Here is a 24234-nt window from a genome sequence, read left to right on the forward strand (position 1 = left end):
ATGTTGATTTTGGATCTTTACCTCGTCTGACCCCAATGATTGGCGACTTCTTCAGGGGGCCTTGTGACCATTGACTAGGAGCCGAAGCACCCAATGACTGTATGTAATAATTTTTTAAAAAATAAACAAGAGGATGGGGGAATCTGTGAAAGGATGAAATGCTGAAATCTCTTTTGGTGCTAAAAGCTGTATGTAACATTTTACTGCACAATGAATACTTTTACTTTTCATAAATTATGTAAGTGTTTATATTACCTACATACAACTTACGTTTTGAATGCAGGACTTTTTTTTGCAGCAGAGTATGTCCAGTGTAAATAAAAGTTTACTTCAGTGAAGAATCTAAATCCTAATTTTTGGCTAACATCATAAAAAGATCATTAATCATTAACCAGCGTCAGGTTACCAACCTGCCTTATCTGTGGGTTATTTTGGGCGTGACTGGTACAATAACCATAATCATGAAAAATTGGGCTTGCTCTTTTGCTACTGAACCTAATTGTTCCTTCCCATGAGCCCGGTAGTCTATGTTTCAATATAAAATAGTTAGCCAGCTGATGGTTTTATACAAAACATTGGCATGTACGTCATGCGTTTTAATCCTCCTCTTGAGAGTGTTTGCGATTTCTGCGTGACATTCCTCTCATACCTCCACCCGGCCACGCTACTCCCACGGGGCAGATAACAGCACTTATCTTATTGTTTGAAAGTACAGTACTCATCCAGTTCTTCTTCTGAAATAAATCTGCATTTGGGTAATTTTATCGATATCTCAGTGTTTTCCTCAGGCACTATTTAGACACCCTTTCCTTTCTTTCTGTCTCATCTGGCAACGACGAACTGTGTTGTTTCCGACTTTTTACAAACATCCGCCGCCTATTTCTGACAGGATAGTCACATAACTCTCCAGTCTTAACATTCAAAGATCGAATGGGTTTATTTTTAAACCAAAGGGGACAGGTTTTTCGCAGAAAACAAACCAAACATGATTAAAGATCCCACACACAAAAATACGCCCCAAAATGCGACCCGAATGAGGGAGAACCTGAATGAAACCTGAAGGAGTCACAGAGTGGCAGTGTGGATGCTGCATCTGGGAGGAGGTGCGGCAAAAGTAGATGAGGAAGACGAGGAGAGCGCTGTTGTTCCGTCAAATCTCTCCGTGTATAACCCCAGCCAGCAGTCACTCACTCAGTCAGCCAGTGTCTGTGTGTGTCTGTGTGTCTGTGTGTGTGTTGTGTGTATTGTTGAAAACGGGAGCGTCGGGCTACACTCCGCAGAATTTCTCCGTCCCATCACCCAGAAACCTATCAGCAAACTTTTGGGATTGTTTGATTTTATGAGAGGAGGAAAGCGGGGGACTAGAAGGTGAAACGGCGAGGGAATGGAGAAGCACAAAGGTAAGAGTTTTGTAACTTTGTGTCAAAACATGAGTTACTGACTTCTCGAGTGTCTCCATGTCATCGCTGACAATGCATCTTTCCAAAAATTCCTGCTTTTAAACCATTTTGCAACGTAATACACATTTAAAAAACACACTACATTTGACATTTTTTGACTTTGGATGCATTAGAGTCCTACTTTGCCAGAATTGGGCAGGAAGACATATTATTTATTCCTTGTTTTGATGATTTGGAAACATCATGTACATCTTGAAGTTGATTTTAGTATGGTTGGTCAGAACATTGTTTTCTTTTGCTTAGCTTTGGTATTGGTCACCTGCCACTAATACTGCATGATTAAAATTCCTCATGGTGGGTTATTGAGGGTAAGCAAAAAACTGCCAGTCTGTCTTGTCAAACTTGTAAGCTGCCTTTAGGTAATGTGTCCTCGGAGTCAGAGTTGAATGCACCCTGTGTGCCACCAAGGATATGAAGATTTGTGGCTTATCCCTAACCGCCTCCCCATCCAAGTGGGCTCTATCAAATAGTTATCACTGTGGCTACTGATGAATTCCAATAGCAGCAACATTGTTCTCACAGCATTTCTCAAATTCCTGCGGTTATTTATCCATGAGGGATGAGCAAGGACTTTTTGGATTGGCAAAAAGATCAGCCAGGCAATGCACCTCATCTTGCTGTCAAAACATGTAAAGACAACAAGCAAATAGGCTGGTTAGAAGAGACTTTATCCAGTCATCTTTGGAGCTGAGAAACATGACATCTGGATCATGAACACTTAATCCAGTTACCTCACCCACACCAGAGATGGTCTGGGTGAGGTTACTGGGTGAAGCAGCTTGCTGGACTGAAAACAATAGTGACTAGTCTAACTGGAATGGACCATTTGAAATTCTTGCTGCAACATTCCCGATCTCCAGCTGACCAGCAGCCCTGTCTGTTTACTCCCACAGTCTCTGAGAGTGGAAGCCAGAGCTGCTATTTGTTCATTCATGATCCATCCATCAAACAAGAAGTCAATGAATTGTTGAGACGACTGGCAATGAACTAATATGCATTAATTAATCATTTTCATGCAAAAAAGGAGAATATTCTCTGCTTGCAGCCTGTCAAATTTGAGGTTGTGCAACCTTTTCTCTTTTCTCTTGTTGTAAATTAAATATCATTGTGCATTGCGATGGACATTTTCACTTTTTTTCTGACATTTTGTAGATTAAACCATATGTCTACTTAGAAAATAAGAGCTATAATGGAAAGTTTCAGCCCTTATCATGTGCAATATCTTAGGATATACATTCATTTTGACAGAATGTAGGGGAGTGATGCATCTTAACTCCTTGTTTCAGCGTTAAAAATATTGCACTGATCTAAATTGTTGACTTTGCTGTATCTTTAACAGTTTTACTGTATATACTAATACAACATGGGCCATCTTAGATCCTCGAGTGGTTTTCAAAGGTGGGAATTGTAGCATTATTTGTTTCTGATCAACAGATTACTAAATAGGACTATTGTGCACCACTATTGTATTTTAGGCAGTAGTTCCAATGAGTAAAGGAGAGCTGAGGGCAGGTGCAGTGATGCAGGTCAATGATCCCACACCTGGCAGTCAGAGGGTGCAGAGAATGAGGTAGTGTGTGTGGGGTTGGAATAAAAACTAGTTTGTCTTCTTCTGGCAGCTGTATGCAGCAGCACCAGGACACCGAATTAGATACTATCAGCCACAGGCAGCAAGTGGAGGAGGTACGATAAAGGGAAACCTGGGAAAATGCAGGGAGAGACAAGACAAGGGAAAGCATTGTTTAGTGTTCTCGATATGATCAGTTTCTCTCAAACCTGACTCATGCAGGTTTCATCCCAGATAAACAACTTTCTACAGCCACTGATCTTCACTCTTTCTGGGACGGAGATCACACTAGTGAAACCACCAGGATCTCTGATATTCAATGAACAATTGTATCAGTAGAGGACGGATTACAGATTACCTTAATATAATATACATAGTTGTAATTTCCTTAAATATAACAATTAAGGGGAATGGAAAAGTGTGTTTATTTTTCCTTTTGGTGAGATCCTCTCCAGTATTTATTATCTCCATTTCCTTGTCAATCAGTGCCTTCCACCTCATGCCCCTGCTTGTTTTGCTTTCCATGTTATTATGGATCTTAACAGTTTCTGGGTAAAGCATGTTGAATTCACTGTGCTGGCTGCACATTCTTTGCGGCTGGGTCCCCCCCCCCAAAAAAAACAACAACCCAGCGATGGGCTCTAAGAGGATGACTCCTTTTCTTCTAAATTGCCTTCTCCAACAATAATTTGATACTGTGATCGCTGCCAAAAAAAAGGAGATAAACGATGGCAGATAGACAGATGTATTAATGGGCATTTTTGAAGTGGATTATTCGCTTGAAACACGAGGCGTGAATCTGGGAAATTAGATAAGATATCTTTTTTTGTAAAGTTTCATTAAGTATTTTGCCTGCAGGCCTTTTTATCTGTTGTGGCAGGAAGGATATGAATGCATTAAGACAGCCTCTCTGGCAATAAAGAATATAAAGCTCAAATGCAACTTTCAACCATCACCAGCACCATTATTATGGTCATGGTTTCAAACCATAAAATGTTTGTGTGCAATATTATTTGATGTATTGAGGAAAACCACTTGTTGCTTAAAAGTTATTCTCACTTTTATTAGCATGCGTATGCCAGTACTTGCTGGCTTTTAGGGCCTACAGTCTGGGAACTGTAGGGATCATGTCAGTCAAAATCACTCCCAGTCAAAATAAACTATGCACTTTCTGTAAAATCAGTTGAAAATTGGAGTGTCAAAAGTGCTTTCATTGGAGCATGACGACGTGACAGAGTCCGTGGGTTTAGTGGGTTTGACCCTGCATAAGCTCAGCGGAGGCGGACTTTTAGTTTTAGGACATCAGGGCTGGCATGGGGTCTCCCGCTTCACTTCAGTGTGTGTGTGTGTGTGTGTGTGTGTGTGTGTGTGTGTGTGTGTGTGTGTGTGTGTGTGTGTGTGTGTGTGTGTGTGTGTGTGTGTGTGTGTGTGTGTGTGTGTGTGTGTGTGTGTGTGTGTGTGTGTGTGTGTGTGTGTGTGTGTGTGTGTGTGTGTGTGTGTCATGGGCTGAACTTGCCAACGGGGATTGAGTGGAGTGCGGGTAATTCAGGAAGCTGGACTGGGCTATAAAAATGATGAAAAGAAAGACGGTCTTCCTGATCTGTGGCAGTGCAGAACTCCACGTGAGTTAAAGCCTTTTCGCCCTCTGGCTCTCGCTCCTGTTCATTTACAACACATCATACGTGGCCTTATTTATTGGATACAGGAGCTCTGGATCAGACCTGTATTGTGTTTTTTTTTGTTTTTCTTTCTCACCAGGTAGAAGGAAATGGTTGATTAGAACAGGAGCTTACTGTCTTGTAATCACACACACATGCACACTCACTAGATCTTACTCTCCCTGCAGCCCTGGCCACTTATCTGTGGGATAATAACTGAGCACAGAGGCTTTCATGTGGGTGACTCTGAGGCGGCATTGCTAGTTAGTTTTTATTTGTCAGCAGCTGCTTCTAGTCTGTCGCTTTCTTTCTCGTCAAGCCAAGAGCGCGGAGCCTCGTAACTTTTCTTTAAACGTGAATCTGCATATATCTGCATTTGGCTGTGGCTATGGTCCTGTGGAGCGAGGGGACGTAAGCAGAGGGGAAGATTGAAGGAGGGATGTTGGCAGGGTGCTGCTTTAAGAGGAGGAAGTGGAACCACACTGAGCCTCTTCTGCACCATGGCCCAGGGCTGACACATTTTTCATCTCTGTGTGTGTTTGTGAGCAACATGGGAGGGAAAGAGTTATAGAGTTTGTGTCTGGAGGAGGCACAATATTATGATTTCATGGCAAAAGAACCAGCATTGACTTATCTGCATGTTGTACTGCAGATATAAGTCAATGCTGTTGGTATATTTACTTGGTTTGGATGTTTAAATAAGGGAACTCTCATGTTTGATTAAGTACAGCAGTGATTGCCATACTTCAGCATTATTCACCTTCCAGTTAGTACAGTCAAATATGATAATATGCATTAATAACTGCCAACATGTTTCAAAGTTGCAATTTAACCAAGGCAGTTGCAGGTTACATAATTCCAAAATATGTAAATTAATCTTATTTGTTTTAATAAGAATAGTATAAATGGCAGATTCTGGCCTCCAAACTTAATTTTAATTTGGCTCTTTTCTCACTTCCCACATATTTGACTTTGCTCTTTACACACTCTAAAACACATACACAAACTTCATGTCATCAACTAAGCCAGAATGTTGAACTTCCAGCTCAAGCATTCATCTGCAGGGACTACAGTAACATGCGCTGCATCCTAATCAAGATGAAGTTGCTAGAGTACACCATGGCTCCTTCCTTTTAAAAAAAACAAAAGATTTATTTGGATTTTAAGAGCCCATTACCATGTTTCGGCTATAAAATCTGGTTCCTCCAAGGGCTGAGCTGTAAGGCTCGATATCACCGAGACACAGATCTAAAGACTAAAAGACAGGGAGAAAAGGAAAGGGTGTTGGGAAAGATAAAGCGTGAGATGAATAAAGAAGTGATTCAATAGTTGGGACGGAGGGGAAATGAAAGAGGGTCAACTTGAAAAAGAAAGTGGGAAGTACGCTTAGAATGACTCTTCCTGACGTATTTGTAACTTAAAAGCTAACACTTCAATCTAGCCTATAGCCATTGTTTTAACAGTTGCTGCCCAAAGACTCTTTTGTCTTAAGCCGATTCCCTTTTATCTTGTTCCTCATATGACATTGGAGCTCTGGTTTATTTGCTTATGGTCATACTTACATAAAAGCCTGGTTCATATTTTATGTATCATATTTTTATATTGGCCAAAAAGGAAATCTCAAGAAACATTAATAAAGAAAGAGTCAAAACAGTCTGTACTAGAGTAGATCAAAAGAGGCTTCATGACAAGCACCAAACAAAGAGCAACTGATTCCACTGAGTTCCTCTTCTCTGGTCTACGACAAGTTGAGTGGTGCGTCAAGCTGCAGCAGCATGAAATCCAGTTAAATCTTTTGCCATGACCAAACCACTGGACAACTTCAAGCTCCTCCTGCATTGCATTTTTCCCACAGTGTAAAAACAACTTCCTGTCACTAGTATACGACCTCCTTTCCAACCTCAACAACAACAAGACTGACATTATTGGATTTTTGAACCATTTTAACAATTTAACCATGCCAAATGTGTTTCCAAATCAGCAATTATTGATTTAAGATGATGACTTTTGAGTATGTTTTTCTTATGGCTATGATTGAATGACATTTTAGGAAACTTGCAAACACTGATGCACTTCCACCTAATGCACATTGAAGTACCTTAATAATGAAGTGGAAAAAAGATATAAACAGCAAATCATTTCTAGACTGATACTGTCACAGTACGCATCTATTGCATATAAATATAAATCTTTACCAGAAAACAAAATAAAATGGAGAAGTGACAGAGAGAGCCGGAGGGTAAAATGACTGCTGCAGTCGAGGGACTGACATGCAGAGTTTATCACAGTGTGGTAAGGAATCTAAAACGACACTATGTTTGCCGTGTGTGTGTGTCAAGAATTTCAACTGAAAATATTATATATCAATTATATATAAAGTGGTAATATTTGACGTTTGTCCTGCAGGCTAATATTCAGAGAGCATGTAATGTGCGGCTGGAAATACAGTACAAGGCAAGTCATGACAAATCGTCTCTATACTCAATCAATCTATATTTTGTCGTCTCTGATTCGCATTGAGGATCATGGTGAGAAATATTACTTTTAAGGAAGTAAGTGGTATTTGCCACACTTGAGATTTCTTTACCATAAGATTGCGAAGAAGATCAATATTTCTTGCTTTTTATTGGGGCAAAGTCTTAAAGTGTAACAGTACCAGCTGTTCCAGATAAACATGGGTTAACAACATCGGCTACACTCATTATATGTGATGTTTCTTGCTCTCAAACTTATCAAAACCACCTTTTGTTAAAACTATTGACTTAAGCCCTTGTGAAATGGACTTTCCTATTACCTATATTGTTTGCTGTACCATTTGTCCCTAGTTTTTATATGTTTCTTCTTTTCACTCCTCTTTTGTGTCAATCTTTTTTCAGCTGCTATCAGACACATGCAGCCTCTTCTTTTAAATCATCAAGTTGACAAGTTTTATTTGGGTTTCTAAGGCAATAACACCAAAACACAGCTTGGATTAATCGAGCCATGTCCACGCATGTCCCTGCCCCACAGTTGAACCCAGCATGCAGCAGGGAGACAGACCAGTGCCTGCCAATCGGAATCAAACACCAATCAAATCAGTGTTTTGTCCTTTATTGACCCTTGCCATGAGCCAATTATCTTCTTTATCACCAGAGTCAGGCCAGAGTAGAACAAACCAATTCTACGTGGCTACTGCTCTCACTTGGATGCATTGAAACAAGGGGTCATTCAGTGTATTCCCCTAAAAGTTTGGCATGTAACAGTCAGACGATAGGGTATAAAACTTTGTGCTTTACTATACTGAAAATAGCTTGAAACTTTTGGTGTATACTCCCAAACCTTAACTGTCAGGTTCGGTCAATGGTTCCAATTCTCATTCTATCGACCACTTCCCTTTTACCTGGAGTTGTATCTCTTTCATTGTCAGTTAAAAAATGACACTAGGATGACTCAGTGCTGACTCATTTTGGTAGGCCAATATCTTTTCTTTTAAAAATAGAATTGTGTAAGTGTGTCTACTTTTGAATTTGAATCACAAATTATAATCCAACATTTAAATGAATCTCATTAGAAATAGTCAACAGAAAATTAAAGTTTACCAACCAATCACACATTGGGTCAAAGTAGCACCAACCCTTTACTTGCTAGTCATCTGTAGAAAAAAAAAGCAAGACAAACGTTGTTTTTTAAATGTATTCCATTAATGTTGGATTATTTTCATACTCAGACTAAAATATTGTACCATTGCATCGTTACAATCTACTCCAGTGCTTTCTGTCTAAAGTTTTATGTTAAACTTGAGCAGTTTGACTCTGACTTCGGGTCAGAATAACTGCACTTTAGTTTGGGTGAATAACCGAAACATAAAAGCAATAAAAATAATATTGCTGGGAACTCCTCTAAAACATAATGACAATCACTGGTCTAAAACGGCTGTTTCCTCTTTACGAAATACCAAAGCAGCTGCTCAAGTGGGTTGCCAAACTGATGAAATCACATTTAAATACACTACCAGTTTCTATCGTGAGTAATGCTAATAGTTGTGGTGTAAACACGTTTTATGAGTTTAGAAAATGCTTGCTCAGTCTAATTTGATGTCCCATCATTATTTCATCATGTTAAACACGTTAACACTGCGGTGGTTTGTTGGTTCCCAGTATAAAGTCAGCATTGTTTTTAACTATTGTGATCTTTGATAGTATGTCATACAAGATATAGATAACATAACTCGGTCATACTCTATGCTGCATCACCATGTAAGAAAGAGTTTGTCTTTTGTCGCTTTGATCAAAGGTATACACACTCTCTTAAAAGCAGCAGAAATATTGCATCAGTGAAAAACTGGATATTTCCTAGAGCCTGAATTGATATGCAGGAGTTCGTTTTGTAAAACAGATGGAGGAAGATGATGAAATTATGAGAGGAAACAGGGAAATGTGGCCAGTTTGATTTAAGAAACATGACAGAAGTACAGACCAGTCACACTGAAAAAAGTGGTGGCAAACATTTGAGGGTTTTTTGCTATTAAGAGGACTTGGATGATGATCTTAGGGATTCTTAAGGGGTTCCTTCCAAACACTCATTGCCCATCAGTATGGATACTTGCTGTAGTTTATGCTCCGCTTGGAAGGAATGCAAATTAGATTCTTGTCAGATTATATTTTAACCAATGTGTTTTGTGAACTTGTTGACATATATTAGCCCAAACATGTTACCCTGAAGCAGTGTAATTCAAATGAGAGGCCAGGCCTGCCTTGTTAATTTAATAAAATGACATGCTTTCACCCGTCTCTGCTAAGATGTATCCTGTCAGTGTTGATGCATGACGTCAAGCCTCTCAGAACAAGAAAGGCCTCCAGAATCCCAAAAGAGACCCTGTTGTTCAGCAGATGACTGTCAAAATTAACAAGGAGATTTGTGGGACAGACCCAAGTTCAATTCCTTCCCTCCTTTGAATGAAAAGCTCCTATTCAGACTTTTGAACAGAGTCCTATTTTGGTCTAATCCCTTCCTTAGCTGACCAATTTGTTTCAGTTAGTTCTTAGTAGGACCTTGTTGTCATACCCATCCTGACAGGACAGACAGGAGGTTAACAGATGTTGTTAAAAATTAAGAGTAGCCTATCATTTGTAGTCCAGATGCACAGATGGAAGCACATATAAGCACACGTTATAGATTCTGGTGGGTTATTTTTGGAATTGACATTAGCCTAATTTAAACAATGAGCCACAACCAGGGCCAGACAAGATAAACAGATAGAGACAAGCTCTGATAAAAAAAACTTTAATAGCTTAAAACAAATATCGCAGGAAGCATTTGTTAGTTTTTTATCTCTGATCTTAATACCTATGTTTTGTGTATGTTAATACAATTTTGTCACTATAAAATAAAGAGATAAGAGAATCAGTCACTACACAATACACCTTACTGATCTACAAACATATCAGAGCACTATCAAACACGCTTTCAATGGGTATTTTAAGTGTGTGAGAAACCAAACAAAAAAATCAAGATTGTATTGAAGCAAACCCGGAAGTACAACCCCAGGCATGAGGAAGAGAAATTCCCCTAATTCTCTGTGTGTTTGAAAATCCCATCAACTGATACTGTAACAAAAGTTTTGTGGTTAAGCTTTTCTTTTATCTTATCTGCCCAAGTTGTAATTGCATCACAGAAATGTATTTCCTAAGTTGTAAATGCTGTGGCACTTTTGATGGCTGATGGTCTCTTATTCCTTTCGGCCATTTAACAGAAGTGAATTGTTTATGCTGTGGAGGCTGCGGTCACTCACTGGATGTGCAGTGGGCGTCTGGCCAACCTGTAGCCCACAGAGACTGCCTGCAACAGACCTCCCTGTCCTGTCAGCTGACTCTGTTTCCCAGGGTCCCCCAAACCAAAAGGCCATCGGAGTCAATCTCTGCAAACACACAAGAAGGACAAAACCGGAAAATGTTTACATTCGTAGTGAGCAGGCAAACATCAGCAGCTAAACAACTATTCACCATGTAATGAAAAGTTTTATCAGCATAGTAACATTGTAATTACTTTACATCCTCTATGTGTGTGTTGGTGTCTATATATGTTCAAACCAATGATGTTTTCCACCGTGCACGTCCTCCCACCACAGGGCCTCTCAGCAGACGTTGACTCAGCTTGAGCAGGAGTCATTAAAAACAAACCCGTTCGCTTGTAGTTTTGGGAAAGCCTTTCGTCATCACAGAAAGGCTAGGCTTAGGGGGTCTGACACTGTATTTTGCAGAAATTATTCCCCTTTGCAGAGGTCCTTTGATGTGAGGGAGTGTAGAAAGGAGGGGAGAGGGCATGAGTGTACTCCCCCGCAAGGCCTAGTTATCAGTTTGAGCCGGAAGAAGCCACTAAATAAGACCAGCTGACAGTTTTAAAAAGGGTTCAACAGAGAGGAGAAGTTTACTGTCCTTATAATAGTTGTGAAAGTTGTGATAATTAATGTAGAGTAGAGTTCAATTACTGAGTAGAGTCTGATGTTTTTGACATTTAAATGTCAGTTTCTGTTTCTATTTTTCTAAAATGTTTGTTTTAACTTGGGTTTTAGTTACAGCAGGTTGGTGCTCAATGGTACAAAGACTTGAAGACACTCATTTTGGATTTGATTGTATTTATGACTATCAAATATTTGTGTTTGGTACTCAAAGACAGGATTAAACATTCTATTCTGCTCCAACATGAGCTGCACTGTTAGCAGGTCCAGCGAACTAGCTAACCACTTGTATAGTATTAGGAACCTAATCCAGCATTTAGCTGTTAAAGTTGTAACTGGATGCTACGGTAATAGGATCTAACTAGCTACATTTCTTTTGTGACATTAAATGTAAAACACATTTTTTTTTAAATGAATTTGAAAGTATAAACAACAAGTATATATATAGCCTTTCTAATGTTGTTCTAGTTTGAAAACGTAGCTTAGATTGGCTATGAGCTAGTCTATCAATCAGACTGAAAACAAGAACAGGAAAAAGTAGTAAGTGTGATTTCATATATTCCAGTATCGAAGAACAGTATGACACCGGATGACATCCCCTCTGATCTTAGCCCCACCTTTTCCTTTAATAAGGTCTCTCTTCTTTATCCCCCTTCTGTCCGGTATTTCGGTAAAAAGCTCAAACACTGAGGCCCACTGTAGCAAGGGGGCCTATTCATAAGGCCGAGAGACAGTGAAGGGAAGCACAAAGAGCTCCCCACACAGGGGAGAGGGCTGTGAGCTCAGCGCTGACCCCTGAAGGATGTGTGTGGGCTGCACCCAGACACAGACACAGAGGCCCCGCCGACTCAGGGCCCATGCTCCTCCTCCCTCCATTGGACTTGACCTTACACTAAACCCTAACAACTCCCAAAACAACCTCAAACAGACTTGTAGCTGTCAACATCAACTGGATGAGAGTTAAGACTGAATGACACAAAGTCTGAATGGTTATCGACTTGATGCCAGCTAAAAACCACCAAAGAGTGTCTCCCATGTTAAATGTTGGCATACAGCTTACAGCCTGGGGCCCAATTCCCAGCAGTGAGAATGAAATAGCTAACAAACTAGCAGCCGAATTTAGTGTTAAAAGAAAAGTCATTGAGTTTAACTTTCAGTCATAAATTAAAGTATAATGTGCAAAATATCTCTGCCTGGAAACTTCACAGGCTTTATATCGCTCGTAGCTCTTCTCTTTCTTGCTGATGGGAACTGTCACAGCTCTGGTCTCAAGCCATTGTTTTTATATTCTCACTGCTAGAGACATGTAACACTATTTAGCATAAAGGAATTTTGACTTTGCTATACCTCTGAGACCTTTTCCTCTGTCTGCTTCCAGTGCTGGACCAGCTCCTGATGGAGCTCCACCGCTTCCTACTCATCCTGGATAAGGAGACCCTGAGTGGGAACGCCACCATCCAGAAGGGCTTGCTCTCTGATCTCCTCCGGTCCTACAGTTCCTCCAATGGTATGAATGAAAAATATAACTGCTGGTTGTGGAAAATTGCAGGAAAGCACCATGGACATTACTCTTTGGTGTAGTTTAAAAGAGTGTATTCAAAGACCCACTATGTGGATTACAAGAAATACAAGATCCTATTGGCACTTTTGTATTAATTAAGGCAGGCACATTGAAAATACCAACCATTTACCTTTGAAAGCTTGGTTGTTTTGAGAGTAGTCTAAAACATTTCCTCTGTGTTTCTTTTCATTTGCTTCTTAAACTGGTTGTATTTGTGATGACTTAACATGTATTGGTTGCGGTTGAACCACAAATATTTAAACATGGGTCATTTAAAAACTCAAGCAGTAAGCCTGCGTTTATGCAAAGCACCTTATGCAACATGTGGTCATGCGCTGCGTTTCCCACAATTCAATGTCGGCTATCAAATAACCAACTCTACTGTTCTCGTGACCCTTTTTTTTATTACGGTGGTTGCCTAAAACCACATTGTGATGTTTGAATTAAATACTCTACTTCCCCTTGCAAAAGTATTAGAATTATATTTTCTTTTCTTTTGTAAATGCTTGGTGTTATTAGTCTAAAGCTTACAAGCAAGATGTAGGCAAAGTGCGTCTTACTTCATTATAAAGTGATGCATGGACCGTTAATGTTTCCTGTCAAACAGCTAAAGATAAGTTTGTTGTTCTTACTCACTGGCTCTGACACTCAACATGGAAATGTGGCAACGGCTGGTGTGCTGATGTGATTTATGGTGCCTGAAGTTAGTTACGATGTGAACTAGTGCTACACCGAGCCCCGTTAGGTTTTTGATGAATCGGAAATAATAAACGACTGTTGCTCCTTCAGAAATCTAAGCTTTGTGTGATGTAAAGAAACGTTACTTTGAGCTATGAAAACATCTGCTTCATGTGTTTTACAACGAAATACTGGGGACTATTATATTGACCCAATTATTTTACTGCCATTTGTAGATTGCAAAAGGCCGCATGAGTTTTGCTACTCATTCTCAGTCTGTCTCTATCTCACACAAGCACACATGACTCACGCGCTCACACAAACACACCAGCAGTCGTTCTTTTCCATGTTCAGGTCCTGGACTTGTCTCCGTACTTCCTCTCCTGGCTCCAAGCTGTATCATTTTTCCGAAGCTGCATTTATCCCTTGAGGACGCTCACTTCCTTTAAGCAGCAGCTTATAAATAGCATTTCAACTCTGTTCCACGAAAATCTGTTTTCACTGTACAGGCAAAACATACTTTCAAACTGCTGTTGTTTGGTTTCACCTCGCAATATCAATTTCAAAGGAGAAAGCTTCTCCAGAGTATCACACAAGGTTAGAGTTTTGTTTGATTTTCTTCTCAGGGTATAAACTTAGTCAGCTAAAATATTTAATTCAATGAAACAACCTCCCTTAAAACTGTGCTGCAGCTCCAGAACAAATTCCCAGAAAAAGTCAGTGTAACCAGCTGGAGCCTGCTACCCTGAAACCGCACGGTTTATTGTTTAAGAAAAGACATTCAAACTGTTTATGTGGCAATGTTATGGCGACGTCTTCGCCAGTTTATAATTATTCCACCATGCTAAGACCAACATTTAACAAAACAAAGTCCTTTTCTCACTAAGCTGACTTCAGCATCAATGTATTACACGAGGTTTCATCATCTCATACTCACACTGACCCATAAACAGTTGAGTGCAAAGAGAAGGCAAGTTCAGTCTCCAATGACCGCTCTGATCACTTGTTCAGCAATTTCTAGCTTCTCACTATGTGTAGCATTTCTGATTCTCTGTGCTTTTGTCACAGGAAACCACATTATATTTTAATATTGCCAGGAAATATAGCTATCAAACTGAAAACTCATTGCATCATAAAATACTGGTGTCATTATTGTTTGTCAATACAAGTTTCATGCAAATACTGAGGGGAAATATAACCGCTGTCCTATGTTTTGCTTACACTCTTTTGGACTGGACTCAGCAGATGGAACAAGTTCAGGAACTCCATCATATATTTAGTTGTACTATCCTCAAAACTTCAAAGATACAAAAAGTGACACAGTGCTCTATCTGTGTGGGCAATGAGTTTTCTGACTAATGTCCGATGAATGCCAGCCACGGTAAGAGTGGGTGTCAATAACGGCCCCATCTGTCCGCACAATAGGCTACTTGTTTGGGTGAAGTTCCCCCTTTTAATCATAGACTTTTGATAAATACGGTAAAGGTTTGTTTGTCACTAAGGTGGTTACATTTCCTGTCAAGTAGTATTGAATTTCTTTTTTGTTCTTCAATTTAACGTGACGCTGAAGATTGCTGATGTTATCCATCTTTTTCTGTCCCCATGCAGGGGCTGACGAGGAGTATATCTACATGAACAAAGTAATTGTTCCTGGAAAGGACAAAGGTGGCAAAGGTGTGAGTTTCATAAGGTTCCTTTATGTGTGATACTGATACGTGATGATGATTTTTTCCCCCTTTATAAGAGCTGAAATATAATCTATAAAAAGGAGTTGTATCTTTTCTTATGAGAACGGGGGAATTTGAGCCTCGCCAGCTACAGTATGTGGCTCTATAGAGTTGAATGTAAATTGGACCACCAACTGCTGGATGGATTGACCTGAAATTTAGTACATTGGATACAATAATGATAAAGACACGTTACATCTTAATTAATTTAGTATCCTTTAACTTCTACTTGTGACACCAGTAGGCCAATATTTAACCCATGCCTGCTAAATGATCATTTTAGTTTATCATGACCATGCTACTGTAGCCTGCTAATGTAAATGTCATGTATCCTTGTCAAAAATATTATGCAATCTGGAACTAATCTTCGGTATATTGAGGTTGTCCAAGCCAGTCAAACACTGTTGCATGCTTGTAATGTTATATTTCATTTCAATGCATTTGCATTTCACATAATTCAAGTGTATAGCAGATATGAGAATAAGCTGCACCAAGCAGCTCCCCCTCCTCAGCTCCCCTCTCACCCACCATTTCCTGCCTGTTTCTTCGGAGCTCCCCACCGTTTGACACCAACCTGTTTGGTTTGGACACTGATAAAGAATGTGGTTTCAGCAAGAGCTAGACTTAACGCACATACTTTCAGTAAATACACTAGCAAAGCCACAAGTTTCTTTCACAGAGACTGAAGGAAAGTGTGGTCCAAGTTGTGAGAATTTAAATTTCGCAATCAATGACCTTTGAAACCTGAACCCCAGTTGAGGAACAGGAGAAAGACGTTTACAACTTAATCTGACAGTCAAACAGTGTAAATACATTAAAAACACTTAGTTACATTACTGGATATCTTATTATCCTGCAATAATGTAAAACTGAACAACTCTAGGCCATTTTTTCTTTTGGCCATGTAATGCTTAACAATTTCGTAGTTAAGTGTATATTTAAAAATAAGACAATATTTTAAAATGGATCTTTAAAGTGTCTCAAGCTCTACCTATTCAAGTAGAAACTAGGTTAAATGTCTAAGGGGACAGGAAATAGCTTAGTATTGTGATAGATTAACTCCTCATGTCAACCAGGCGGTCTGAGAAACAGTACAGTATGGGCAACAGCCAGCTGAATGTTAGCTTAGTTTAGCAGACAGACAGACTGGCTGCAGGGCTGAGCAATTTTCCTGATTTTCTCCAAATTAACAAATATGCTTACCAGCACCACTATAGCTCAATGATTCCCATGTAATATCTACATTGTATAAATATAGGATAGCTGTTTCCCACCATTTCCAGTCTTTATGCTTAGCCAAGCTAACTGTCTACTTGCTGCAGCTTCATTTTCAACAGAGAACTGGCCATTCTTAATGAAGGGGGAAATCCACTGAGAACCATCAGTAAATCTCTCATGCAAAGACTTTTTCTATTTTCTCAACCTTGAACTGTGGTGTTTGTTTTGCATAATAGGGTTGTTGCTATCATACAAATGCTTCCCCTTGACTAGGGTTATGTGGTCACTGTAATGTAACAATGAAGGGTCTGTGCGGTCTGTGAGAGTTAGGGATACTAGGAGAAACCGGGATGTATAGGAGACATCTGGAAATAATGTGTTACAACATTTTGACCTTACAGTTGTTTTATCCAGGTACATTCAACATCCAATATAAATGTTTTCTGTTATTGGCTGATATCCTTCTTTGTACTTTTGTGACTTAGATGACAGATCAGATGCCCTGGTCAATGGAAAAGCAGCCAAATATGTCCCCGTCCACAGAAGAGCCTTCCTGACTTGCCGCCCCCCAGAGCAGTAAGTGATTACCAACTGATTGCATGAGAGTGGATTAACATGAAATTGAATGGGTTTTTCTTTTTTTAAACCCTGTTACTGTTGTGGGAATGGTAATAGCCCAAATGACCCCAGTAGAACTCCTGAACTCAATAAAGTACATGGGAGAGTTCTGTGGAAGACATGATTTTCAACGGTATGCTAAAAGGAGAGGAAATTCTGATATTAAATGCAATTGACAGCATTTTGGTCTCTGGTTACAGTAAGAACATTGCTATGAGAAAGCACCTTGAGTGTTCAAACTGAACTCCTATGTATTGATATCACATGTTTAATGTACTTAAACAAATTCAGTCTGTGTCCATACAAGCAAGAAACATTTCCCACAACCCTCAGTCACAAGCTTGAGGCTATGTGAAATGTATTCTCCAAAGAAACAGGTATTTAATCAGTCACGGGGCAGCAAACCTGGGAAAGTGAGTATCCAAGAGTGTGTAAGGGAGCTGTAGTGTGTTTTATGTCGGCTGGGAGGCCGTTGGCTCCTGAATTGGCCCAGTGTGACTTCAGGAAAAACGTAGAGAATGAGAGGTTTAGGACATCCCGTCAGTGTCTTTGAACTCTGTATTCACACACACACACACACACACACACACACACACACACACACACACACACACACACACACACACACACACACACACACACACACACACACACAGTGGCCTCCCTAGTATAAACTACAGTAGCAGCTGTTGCTAATCAGAACAAATGTGTAGTGTCAGCATGTTAGTGTGTGTGTGTGTGTGTGTGTGTGTGTGTGTGTGTGTGTGTGTGTGTGTGTGTGTGTGTGTGTGTGTGTGTGTGTGTGTGTGTGTGTGTGTGTGTGTGTGTGTGTGTGTGTGTGTGTGTGTGTGTGTGTGTGTGTGTGTGTGTGTGTGTGTGTGTGTGTGTGTGTGTGCATGGGAAGGTGAATGCATCAAAACATTTGTGACTGAAGAATCTTTTTCTTTTAGTGTTGTAAAATTCTTAGTATTTTAGCTTAGAAACTCTCAAAAACTAAACATTGTTTTCCAATTGTGCAGTGTTTCACATTTGCAGTAGAGCTTCCACAAATCCCTCAGATGTGTCTGTCAAAGTCATTTCGTCTTCCTCTCCTTCTGCATCCAGCTGTGGCACAACTGGCCCTGTCTTGGGAAGCCTGAGTAAACACGTCCAAAGTGAACCACTCTTTGGAAACCCCTTCATGTGCCTGCGGGGCTTCCATCCATCTCCAGTGATGGAGTATTCAAGAGTGAGCATGTGTTTCACCGTGAACACAGAATCCCCCCTTATCATTGCAGAGAACAGCGCCCCCTTGCTGTTGATGTAGTTCCCAGGCATGGCTGTCCACTGGCCTGTGGTGATGTTGTAGCAATCCATCCGGCAGCGAAGAAAGTCATCAGAAGGCCCGTTGCGCATTACATATAAATTGTCTCTGTGGGCTACCATACAGTGGCCATAGCTCTGAGGTTTGATCATTGTGGACACAAGTCTCCACTCGTCTCTCACTGGTATGTATTCATAAATATCTGTAGAGTCTGGGGGTTTCCAGAAGCAAACAAACATCCGCCTTCTTGCAACAGCACAAGCTGCAGATGTAACAGGTCTGGGTGCATTTTTTATAAATGTCCACTCTCCTTTTCCAACGTCGTAACTCTCTGCTGTTGAAATCATCCGTTTTTGGAATTCGCCACCAATGGCATAGAGTCGTCCTTCGAGCCCCAGCAGGGTGAAGTCATATCTTAGTTGCTGGGGACCTGGAAGAGCAGTCCAAACCCCAGACTCGGGGTTGTAGCAGAAGCTGCTGTCCACAGTGTCTTTACCGTAGCCGTAAACTCCCCCCACAATGTACAATTGATTGTCAAGCACTGCAACTCCCGCCATGGAGGTGCTACAGAGATTTGGGAGGTTTGTCAGATGTTTCCAATCTCCTTCTTCTTCATCAAGGTAGCAAACCACCCTAAAAGAGTCGTGCAGCCCTTCCATTGAAGGAGAGTGCGTGCCAAGAGCAATGTAAGAAGCTGGAGACAATGATTGAGAATATTGAAGCAGTTCGTCAGGAATCATATTCTCAGCTGCGTCCTGCAAATCTTGAAAAGCATCACACAGAAAAAGGGCAGCATTGTGATAGAGTGCATGCACCCCAAAGACGGAGGCTGCGTGGTAAAGCAAGAAGCAGTTGTCTGAGTCGATAATGTCACAAAGATGCTGCACCAAGCAGTCAACCTGCAGGAAAGCTGCACACTCAACGGCTTCTACAAGCTCATCCGGGTCACCGAGAGAGGGGGTTTCTCCCCTGCAGACAGCAAGGGCGATGAGGAAACCCCTTGCACGCACTCCACCTTTCAGATGGAGCACATCCTGATGAATTTCTGTCATCCCAGACTGAAAGAGGGCAGTGAAGTAGTTGCTTTTCCTCTCAAGCAAGGCCCGCTCCACATTGAACCAGCTCTCTTCCACCCTGACTCTCACCCAGCCCGCCTGGTGCTCTCTGTCCTCCAGATCAATGGTCTCATTCCCTGCATGAATATCCCGGTTGACTCCCAGGCCTTCAGGCCCTTCCATGATCTCTTAAACCCTGGTCTGTTCTCTTCCTCTAGTGACAATGCAGCGTGTGACTCAAGTGTTGTTTAGCCATGTTTTCCCCACAACTGGTCGGTAAATAAAGGCTTGTGAGACTTCCATAGCGTCCCGTCTGCATGGTCTGTAAATAGAGTTGTTCTATAGATAGCAGCTGCGCCACTCGCAAGCGTCAGCCAGGGAAAGGAAAACTGTTGACATGCACACTGAGCGGTAATGTGGCTGCCGGCAACTGATCATTATCATAACCGCAATATAATTGGCTAGCATACGCATTCGCTGAATTATTCATGATAAGACGGCCAGCACTGCCCCTCCAGGTCCAGTTGAGTTTTAACATGACAATTTCAATCTTACTTTATCCATTTTATACAGTTAAAATGAATGCATACACATAGGGGGGGAACCAAAATACAGGAGATAAAAGATTCCCAGAAGATTTTATACAAGTGTGTCTGATCAAAAAGATACACTTCTGGAAGGATAAAAAAGGCCAAGAGAACTTTCGGAAACTGATTCTTTTTTATCAATACCTTCTCCTTTGCTCATAGCTCCCAGCAGGCTCGTGTGTGTGTGTGTGTGTGTGTGTGTGTGTGTGTGTGTGTGTGTGTGTGTGTGTGTGTGTGTGTTTTTGCTGTGCTGTGCTGGATTCTTGGCATGGGAACCAGGGATTTTCCATGTTCCTCCAAATGTTTCGTTTTTTGGCCTCTTTTTCCCACTCTTTACTCTGAGCCCCTCCACCACACCCCTGTTACTCCTCCGCCGCCCCTCTCCTTGCTTTCGTTATTTATGCTCTGACTCCTCCATCCATTCCTTTTAACCAATGTTTCTGTGGTGTGTGTTTGATAAGTGACTAAAGTGAATAGTTTAGTGCTGGATTAATTGCAGACTCTTCTAAAGAAATACGCTTACAGGCAAACTGCTCATCATCTTTTTCCAGTTTCCCTTCCTATCAGTCGAGCTGCTCTGAGGAATGGCCTGCCATACTCCTCCTTAGCCTTGGCCCAAACAACAGGCAGATTACTCATTTTTTTTTAGATGAGTGAAATGTGGAGGAAGATAGAGATAAGGGTGGGTGGGCGGTCAGGGGGGCTGCTGCTGCTGCTCTGGAATGCCTGCCTCTTTGTTTTAATTAATAACAGATGCCTGAACTGCTGTTTTTTCACTGTGGAGCCGTTTACACTGTGCTGTTGTGTGTGTACGTGTGCACTTCTACTTCACAGTCACTTTCCCCACAGGAAACATTTTTTCTTATGAAGTCCCTCACAGGTCTTGAACTTTTGAAGCTGTTCCTCTTACTTTTGGGGTCATGTAATCCCAAAAGATCTCTTTTTGTTAAATCCACAACATCACATATTTACATACATATTGTATTCCCTATCCCTTCCTCTATATATGATGCGATTTAGTTTCAAGGTTTAACATTATTTAAATCAACTTATTTAACATCAATAAAGTCAGAGGCACAGTTTTCATTAGCTCCATTGATCCAACGTATTGTTTATTCCCATCATTGTGAAACTGACTTAATTCCACTCCCACTTTGATTAGTGGCACCGTCCATCTTGTTTTGTACACTAGACCTGCATCTAAAAGGCCAGTTAAACATACTGGTGTCCTTTTAACTCTTTTATAGTATCCATCGGGCGAAGTTGTGTTGGTAATGAGAATTGTTGCTAAGATTCTGGGACAAAAATTGAGTGGTGAGAGCAAAACAAATTAGTGTCACTTAAGACCTTTCTCATGGCAGACATTCTGGCTGCTCTCATTAACGATGGCTCTGCTCGCACTGGCACATGTAAATGCAATGCCATTTTTGACGGTTATTTGTCATAACTATATCTGAGAAGTCTGTGTTTACCCAGGGAAATAAGTTTAAACTTCTAACATCAGTTTACAATTAGGTCAGATGTGGGTTTTTTTTAATTAGCTTGGCATGCATCGCAATGAAGAGAGAAAATCAGTCATATTAGATTCTGAAAATAGTTTTTGCTGACACTTGCATTCTGAAAACAGCTTTATAATATAGAACTGATGTTACTCTCCTTAAACCGCAGTGCTAACATCTCAGTTTTGTAGGCTAATCACACAAACAACTCTGCGTCACTATAACTGTATGCTCACCGTGACATGATGCCAGTTATTATGACGACTTACTGCATCTGCTATGTATTACTGGAAATGTGTAAGATATGGTGGGAAAAGAGCTCAAGAGCAGGGAAATCCCTGTTCGCCTGAATCTGACTGTCTCTCTCAACCCACATCAGAAATGATGATTTTTATACAAACAGATTTGTTTTTTCGTATTTTGTTGGATTGTAAATCTAAGCTGCCCCAGTAACTCTCTTATAATTATACTGCCACAGATTGGTAACCACCATAGACAATATAATACTGACTTTACTCTTTTGCTTAATTCATTTTGTCCTAGAGAGAAGCATTTTTCACACTAAGCATTATACAGCTGATTTCAGGGCTATTTGGCAGCAAGGGGAATAGCTTTTTGCTGTATCAAACATTGAAGGGAAGCTGTTTTGACCAACTGATCCCCAGTCTATATTAAACTAACTCTGATCTTATGAAATACTTTAAAACGTTCGGATTTCCACAGATATAGCTTCCCTACGGCATGGTTAGCTCTGCTCTGCTCCAGGGTTTAATTTCATATTTCTATGTTCTTGCAGAAAATGTGACAGCCTTGGGGTGAATAGAATAAATATGAAGGAATACCGGGAGCGTGTTCAGATCACTGGTGGGAGGAAACATTAGACATAGTTAAGTAATCGCTTTTTGTCACTCAACTTGTCGGGTTTCACAGAGTTCACTTGAGAACAAACATCAGACTTTTGTCCTCATGTGACTTCCCAAATGTTTTGCCTTCGTGCCACATTAACAGACAAGTTTTGGACTAAGTAATAATCTGTCAGAGCGGGATAAGTGTAAGTGAGAATCGTCCCTGTAGGGATGTTCATCTTGATCGTCCATCTCTCCTTCATGATGTTTTTCTCTTTATGTTGGAAAGAATAAGTAGATTTCATCTTCAATGGCAGTCACTGCATTTTTATAGCAGGTTTGTCATCTCAGATTAAGTAGGTAGCAGGACAAAACTTGTATATCTTACATCTTCTGCTTGCCAGACTTGTTGTCACAGGTTAAGGAGATTCAGAAGAAATCTCAACTAACAGGACCTTTCAGAGTATGATTCAGAAAGGGATTTGTCAACACTCAAACACCTGATGGTGTAATTCTAGCATGACATTTAAATAATCTAAACACCAGGAGGTTAAAGTAAGTTCTTTCCAGAGAATTCCAGAGAAAAATAACATCTTGTTTTTAAATAACTGTGACTGTAGATAATCCTTGTTGTTTATTAGGTAAAATCATCTGCCTATGCTGAGAAATTATACATTTTCAAAATGAATATTCATCAAACAGTTGCTTTTCCATTTTAAAGGGTGTATTCAAATCCGCTCTTAAAAATGTACAACTCGAGAAAAGCTAAGAAAAGTGTTGACAGATGTCTCCCCAATTTATTTTCAAACTGATTAACTGACTGATATTGGAGACTAAATTAATTGTGACTCAGCCAAGCAGCAGAGAGTCTGGTGTTTTCCAGTGGTTTGGGAAGGAGCAGGCAGACAGTCTTTTACCACACAGGAGATTTGAAGTAAGACAGAAGTAAAGCCAGACTGCTGATTGATTTCAGGAAAAACCACGGGGCCCACACACACACACACACATTTAAATACATGCTTGCTTTTCCACGCTCTCACATACCCGTCCCTGAAGGTTAACATGTAACTCTCTAGTGCGCGGGGTCAGACGACGATTGGTTACAAAAGGAATTCCCTGGGGGAGAATACATGTTGATTATGTGCATGTCTAGGTGTGTTAACCTGGACATTTTCCTCCTCAGGACATTCATTGAACATATATGTGTGTGTAGGGAATATCACTTAATGAAGTTGATATGTAAAACTTTCATATTTTCTCTTCCTCCTCTCATCTGTCAGGGTGTGGTGAGTCGAGAGCCGTTCCCCTTACCTCCAGTTCCCGCTCCCGCCTGTTTAGACACTTCAGAGAGCTACTATGAGGAGGCTCAGCCCTATGAGGAAACTTTCAATGGTAAAAACTCTTGTTGACTGTCATACTTCTTCTACTCTTCAAACCTATTTCACAGGATGCTAGAATGTGTGTGAGAGATCTAGTCAAAGGAAACAAACAACATGTGGTTACCAAAAACCTATTTTGTTTTTCACATCACCTTAACCTCTGAGCTTGGGGTGTGAACCGTAATGGAAATAGCTGAACCCAGTTTGCTGATGTACCTTTTTTTTATCACAAAACATATCTGGTTATTTGAGGAAATGGTTTCACGCACTGCAAAAGAAGAACGCCTCAAAAACAATACAAGATTTTATCGTGCATTAAGACACCATGACCACATGCTATGATAAGCCTTAATGTCATGGATTGTTCATGTTGTTGTTAATACCCTCTGCCCTTACTGACACCAGCTATACAAATATATTTAATTACCGCCACATTATGATATGGATATAGGTGAATAACGGTAATCAAGCCTTTTTTTATTTTAGATGTATTTTCGCTCTCATTTTTAAAGGTTATTCTTCTTCTTCTTCTTCTTCTTTTCTTCTCCTTCTCCTTCTCTTTCTCCTTCTCCTCCTCCTTCTCCTTCTCCTTCTCCTTCTCCTTCTCCTCCTCCTTCTCCTTCTCCTTTTTCTCCTCCTTCTC

General features: G+C 40.5%; 2 protein-coding genes across 2 annotated transcripts in view; one reads left to right on the plus strand and one right to left on the minus strand.

Annotated features, from left to right (window-relative positions):
• Nucleotides 1-1026: 1026 nt before the first annotated feature.
• afap1l2 (actin filament associated protein 1-like 2) overlaps nucleotides 1027-24234 on the plus strand; it is a 30355-nt gene continuing 7147 nt past the window's right edge. The window contains 6 exon segments of the mRNA XM_063893600.1: nucleotides 1027-1400; nucleotides 12500-12628; nucleotides 14969-15034; nucleotides 16791-16838; nucleotides 16841-16881; nucleotides 23493-23604. Coding sequence (XP_063749670.1) covers nucleotides 1385-1400; nucleotides 12500-12628; nucleotides 14969-15034; nucleotides 16791-16838; nucleotides 16841-16881; nucleotides 23493-23604 — 412 coding nt within the window. The 5' untranslated portion in view covers nucleotides 1027-1384.
• On the minus strand, nucleotides 17868-19518 carry LOC134871018 (kelch repeat and BTB domain-containing protein 13). Its single transcript, XM_063893602.1, has one exon. It carries the CDS (start codon nucleotides 19462-19464, stop codon nucleotides 17947-17949), a length of 1518 nt encoding a protein of 505 aa, XP_063749672.1. The 5' UTR covers nucleotides 19465-19518; the 3' UTR covers nucleotides 17868-17946.

Source organism: Eleginops maclovinus, chromosome 10 (assembly GCF_036324505.1).
Source record: "Eleginops maclovinus isolate JMC-PN-2008 ecotype Puerto Natales chromosome 10, JC_Emac_rtc_rv5, whole genome shotgun sequence".
In the NCBI taxonomy this organism is placed as follows: domain Eukaryota; kingdom Metazoa; phylum Chordata; class Actinopteri; order Perciformes; family Eleginopidae; genus Eleginops; species Eleginops maclovinus.